The 6000-nt window shown below is 32.2% G+C and overlaps 1 protein-coding gene across 1 annotated transcript; it reads right to left on the reverse strand.

Moving 5' to 3' along the window:
• Positions 1 to 1311: 1311 nt before the first annotated feature.
• On the reverse strand, positions 1312 to 5672 carry LOC132936793 (mitochondrial 2-oxoglutarate/malate carrier protein-like). The gene is made up of 6 exons (XM_061003555.1): positions 5464 to 5672; positions 5125 to 5361; positions 4008 to 4092; positions 3214 to 3427; positions 2930 to 3029; positions 1312 to 1870 (listed from the first exon to the last, which is right to left on the reverse strand). Exons 1-6 carry the CDS (start codon positions 5529 to 5531, stop codon positions 1660 to 1662), a joined length of 915 nt encoding a protein of 304 aa, XP_060859538.1. The 5' UTR covers positions 5532 to 5672; the 3' UTR covers positions 1312 to 1659.
• Positions 5673 to 6000: the final 328 nt, after the last annotated feature.

Consider the following 6000-nt stretch of genomic DNA (forward strand, 5'->3'; position numbering starts at 1 on the left):
ATAAAAAATGATGCCCCCGTTTCATTGAATATGTTTCCGCCCTTAGGCAATGGCCTAATCTGCTTGTGCCTCAGTCATAGTCTGTTTTCATTATTATTTATTGTAAAAATATATAAATTGATTCATTATAACTTATAAGTAATAGTTTATTTTTGTTTATAATATGATTCCAAAAAAAATATAGATAATTGAATCAATATGGTGGCCTCCAATAAGGAGATACTTTTCAATTTATGAGCTATATATTATAGGTAAGTACTAACTACTAAGTAGTAAGTACCTACTAAGAACAATGTGCTTTTCATATTTACAATTCAGTTCTATCAAGACTGCTTACAGATGATAGGTATATGACAATTGACAAACATACTCCGGGACCAACCAAATTAACGTTGTCACATAGACTTAATCATATAATGTTAAACTCGAATATTCAGGTAATAATACCTTTTTATAGTCATTTATATTTTTATTGGAGTATTTAAGGTGGTTTTTATCAAAATGATGATATTTTCATACATTTTTACTAACATACTAATATTGTTCTGATTATGTTTAGACACACACTGGCCACATTCATACATTTTAACTTTATTATAGTTACAGTTCGGAGAAAGAATATAGCATATAACATTAACAAGTAATAAGTATATTTGTTATAATATGAATATTTAACACAAACGTATATATAAAATAACTGAGTTGAACAGTTAAGATGAAGCGAATGTGAGAGGCTAGAGAAATAAATAAATAAATAAAGACACACTAAATGGTTTCCAGTTCCTATGTCAAGCACTCAAGTCCAGTGTCTAATACTTTGAGATATTTTTGTTACACGTGGGATGAAATAGGGCGCCAACTATTAATGACCAAAAATAATTTTGATAAAATACATACTTGATGATTAGAGCTAATTGCTTTGGACTTTTTGTCGAGGGTTAATGGCTATCATTGTAACAATCGTTAATCGAAATGTGTGACTGTCAATAAAAATGGGGACAGTGGTATGTGGCAGTGTGGAAGTGCGACGATTTCAAATAATTAAATTGAATAAAATTTGATTTTTGTTTTATAAATTATATTCAAAATAAAATGTGGAAAAATATATCCAACAAAAAATTAATATGTCTCAAAAAATACCCAAAAATCCAAATATATGCAACATAAATCTACGTATTTGCCTTTTTCATAACATGAAACAAATTTGTTTCTAGTTGGTCATTTTTTACAATTACGTAAAACAAATAAGCAATGCTAGAAGTCCTCTGCCCTAATTATTATTATTTTTATGAAATATTTTCACTTAACACTTGGGTAAATATCTTCACATATAAACTATAATTTATATGCAGTGGTGTATCACCGTATCGGTTATGCATGCTCGGATTTAGACAATACAATTTCCGTCAGATTGATTAAATTATTTAAACAGCTTTACTTTACGTTCAAAGTGACAAAGTGGTATGAAAATTCAATCAACTTATTCATTTGACTGAACTAACTCATTTGACGTGTCACGTGAATTAATACTTTTATGAATGAAGATTTTTTCTTTAATTTATATTATTATATAAACAAAAACAAAAAATTACAAAAAAAAACAAAAAAAATTACAAAATGACAAAAAATACATTGGTTCATGTTTGTTAAGTTAATCACTCACTGGTCTTTCATAAAATTATCTTCATATCTTTTTTTAAGCTGCTCCATGAAAATAAATAACAAGACAGTCCCTGGTGCCACTCGTAAATAATAAAAAGGCCAGCCTTTCCACAAAGCCATAACTCCCTCGGACTTCACCAAAGTCGACGCCACTTCTATTATGCCCGAGTATTCTGCTTTTCCATTTATGATTTTCTGTTGTTGTATTCTACGAATGTGATATAATGCAATTTTATAGTAATATATAGATGTATTATACAGTTATAACTTTATAAGTCATGGTAGATTTAAGGGGTGGGGGGAGCAGAGGGGCCTAGCCACAGCTACATTAGCTGTGCTATATATGTTTAATATAATTGTGAGTAATTTATACTAATACTTTTAAACTTTTGTGCTTATAAGTACGTAATAGTATATTGTGTGGCAAAGGCGGGAAGTGAGCTATTTCAGTCGCGTGCAACGTGTGTGGCACGAGCCGCGGGCGATGTCCGCATTTCACCCATCACTGTAATTGCTTTCCCCGCACGAGCCACACATACTGTTTTTTGTGACCCCTCTGCTTTAATCGATTACGGCAAAGGCGATGCAGGGATCTATGCAACAACCAGACAATTCTGCGAAAACAATATATCATGAAAGAAACGATTTGGTTTTATTTATTTTAAGCGTCGTGTATGGAGGTTATAATTATATTAATATAAGATGTAATCAGAAGTTTATGTTTTGTAAGGACCGTGGGTACTCATAGATTTCAGTATAAATAATAATTATTATAAAAGGTATACTATGGCACTATGAGGCACTATGCAGGGATCTATGCAACAGTTAGATTATTCTACGAAAACAATTTCATGAAATTAAAATGTTAATGCGTCATGCAAGGAGGTTATAATAAGATGTAACCAAAAGTATATTTTGTAAGGACCATGGTATAGATTTTAGTGTCTGGTTGTGCAGGGGATACGCGTGATATTTGGGGATTCCCACTTTACCACCGGCTGGACCGAAAAATTTTGCTTTCCTACGCTTCAACCGCTATCAAAAACCAAACTTTCGGTGCAGGCGTGACAACAAATTATTTTACATTATAATTAATAATATAAAATTCCTTTATACTAATAAGTATCTAATAATACTGATAAAATATGTGTTTTTATAAATATGTATTTAATAATGATTTGAAAAATATTGCCCCCCCTCCAAAAAAAGAAACAAAACCAAATTCTACATCCCCCGTTGGTTGTAATGTATCGTTTAAGCATATCACCTAGTTTTCAACACGTCCATTGGATTCGAGCTCACGGAATATACAATTCCGGAAATCATGCTTGATACGGTGTGTAGCTTCAAACCGTCCTCCATTTTATCTAAAACCGTTTTTGAAGTATACATATTATAATATTTTCGTATTACCAGTGCCATAAAAGCCAAATCATCGCATGTGTAAAATATTTTCCGTATGAATTATTCAATGTTTGCTTTTTGGCCTAATATGTAATATTATAAACGTAAACCGATACGGTTAAATGGGGGTAACTATAGCGATCTTACAATTGTCCATCGTATAAGCTTTAGCCGCGTCATACGTCATCAGCTGCGTCAAATTGGCTGTCATCGCCCTGAGAATGGTCGCTACCGTCCCTCGCCACAGCCCTGTTATGCCTTCGTCCTTTCGTATTTGTATCAGTGCGTCGAACACGCCTTTGTAGTTACGACGGCTCTCCGCTGGCAATCGTCCGTCGGCTGTCATGCGGACCACGGCAATCTGCGGTCATTTCAAACTGTTTTTAAATGATTAACGACTCCAGGACGCCCGGAGACAATTATTATTCGCTAACTAGGCGCAAAATACTTTTGGTTTTAATATAAGACCCACACTCCTTCAACACCACATTCATATGAAATCTTTACACTTATCAGTTATTAATATCAGTATAATAAAACAAGGTATCGTTAAAACATAACTTATTTTGGTCAATCAAATTTATACCACCGGGGCATACAATACTCCTCCGAGCGTCACTGTAACGATTAACTTTATACATTATATCCCACAAGACAGGGCTCAATATTATCGATGATTATAGGTCACCGAATAATAATATTCACCGTGACATAAACAACATGGTATGATCGCAAAGGTCCAGATTTTGTTCAATTCTGCGCAATATCACGTCGATCACTTGTCTTACCCATATGATCATAATATTATTGTCATTAAATTATTATTACTATTACACGCTATGCTACGTCGTACATTCACGTGTCTAACGAAAGTTCTGACCATCTATAAGTTCCGATCATACCTTGTTGCTTATATAGTGATATTCGATCAATAATATTACGTCGGTCGGTGTGGAAATGAACGCTGCAAACGCTCCGGTGGACATGCTGGCTAATGCGTTATTAATCACGGTGCTCTGCCCTCGCCTGGAACACATAGGTAACATATTGATAAAATTATACTTAGTGTAATATTATGCATCAGTATCGGTTGATTTCTAACGTCACTGATACCTACATGGCAAGATTATCAATTATCATACTGCCATACTGATGTTGTAGTGATGTGGTATAGTTAAATTACACAATATGAATAGATACATGATTATTTATTATACGTAGAACGATTGACATATTTTAAGACTTAGCCAGTGTACATACCATAATAATATGCCCATGTAATAAAATATGATATACATATTATTTACCAGCTATTACGTCAAAAACTAAATTAAAAGTAATTACCCACATTTAAAACAAATTATTCAACACGCAAATCTCAATAACGTCGCCGTACCTATAGCTAAATAGATGCAATTCCGTCAAATGTCACATTGTCACGTACACACATTCACACGAGATTATTACTATTATTCGTGCGAATTTTAAGCTGTTTTTTTGTTTATACTTAAACGGGTAATTTATATTGTAAATTGTAATATAACTAAATGTCATAATATGTATAAATATATTACACATGCATGTCGTGTGTAAATGTGTTTAATTTTCGAGCACCCACAATTCTATTTAAATTTCAAACGATATATTATATTTTTTTATACTATTCGAAATGTGCGTACGGGACGCATTCGTAAATGTACACGTAAACTTTTCTGCATGTAACAACTATTCCGCCTGGCACTGTCCATGCCAAAATTTGTTTTTATTTTCATAAAAAAAAATGTATATAAGTATATTCCTGCTAATTAACATAGTAATATAATATATTATATCCAATGTCAACTATTTAAATAAACAAAAAAATATTACTTTTTCATGAGCTGAAAAAAATGCACATATGAGCTACCCCTTAGGTACTTATATAGGTTGAAAAATAAGTTATAATTACCCTGGCCTGGTATAGTTTTTGAGTTTATATTAATTACATGCAGACAGACCAAGATCCATTTGTTTTATAAATACATATATTATATAGATATTCAATCGATATTAGCTCACTTTTTCAATTCATCTACAAGCGATGTGTAGCAGCCCACCCGAGTTGACGTAAATATTATTTGTCTCATAAAGTTTGCGGTAATGCCTTTATAAAAACCAGAAAGTTTTTCTTTTTTTGCCATGTTTATTATTGCATGAAATGAGCTTTTGTGATCTGAAGCCGTGCCCTTCTCGCCACTTAGTTGCATACGAAATTTCAGCACTTCCAATGGATGTACGAACACCGCGGATCCCATCCTAATGCAAACCACGGTTATACAATTATTTTAAATTAATAACAGCCAACATAGTATGACATAAATTAGTTGAAATATTATTGTTTTTATATTTTATTTTTACCCCGACAATCCAGCAATTGAAAAGTTCACGTAAAATGGCAGAATTTTATTCTTCTGTACGTTCGACATCTTGTTTGAGTACAGGATTAGTAGTTATTCGTTTACGATAACTAATTTTCGCAAATATATTATATGCGAATACACAGTCGAATACAAAACAGTTTGTTTTTATGCTTAACAACAGATATACAGTGCACCGTTCGTATAATATTAAAATATTATTTAAGCTAGTAGGTATCGATAATTTTTCGAAACGCTTAAAGTTTTATTTTGCGACGAAAATTCAATAACCGCGTGAATCGTATTTTGAGGAATACCTATATAACTAGATACTACCAACTAGGTACATCAATGTATATATATATACATAATGCGGTCATCAATAAAATTGAACACTGTTTCCAATATTATGTGGATATATTAATGTGTACATTATTTTTATCAAACTTTGTTTGAATTAAATTTTATAAAAAGATGTTCGAAAGACGGTCAAATTTCAATCGTAAATAATAACTATTGACTCACGTTTCGGTTTAAA

This window comes from Metopolophium dirhodum, chromosome 1, assembly GCF_019925205.1.
Source record: "Metopolophium dirhodum isolate CAU chromosome 1, ASM1992520v1, whole genome shotgun sequence".
NCBI classification, from domain to species: Eukaryota; Metazoa; Arthropoda; class Insecta; order Hemiptera; family Aphididae; genus Metopolophium; species Metopolophium dirhodum.

Bases quoted from the DNA above. Each gene is read 5' to 3' on its own strand.
- LOC132936793 (XM_061003555.1), bottom strand. From the start codon at position 5,531: ATGTCGAACGTACAGAAGAATAAAATTCTGCCATTTTACGTGAACTTT. The intron at 3,428-4,007 runs GTAATATTATTG...AAATGACCGCAG, and splicing joins TCATTTCCACACCGACCGAC to ATTGCCGTGGTCCGCATGAC. The intron at 3,030-3,213 runs GTAAGATCGCTA...AAACGGTTTTAG, and splicing joins AGCTTATACGATGGACAATT to ATAAAATGGAGGACGGTTTG.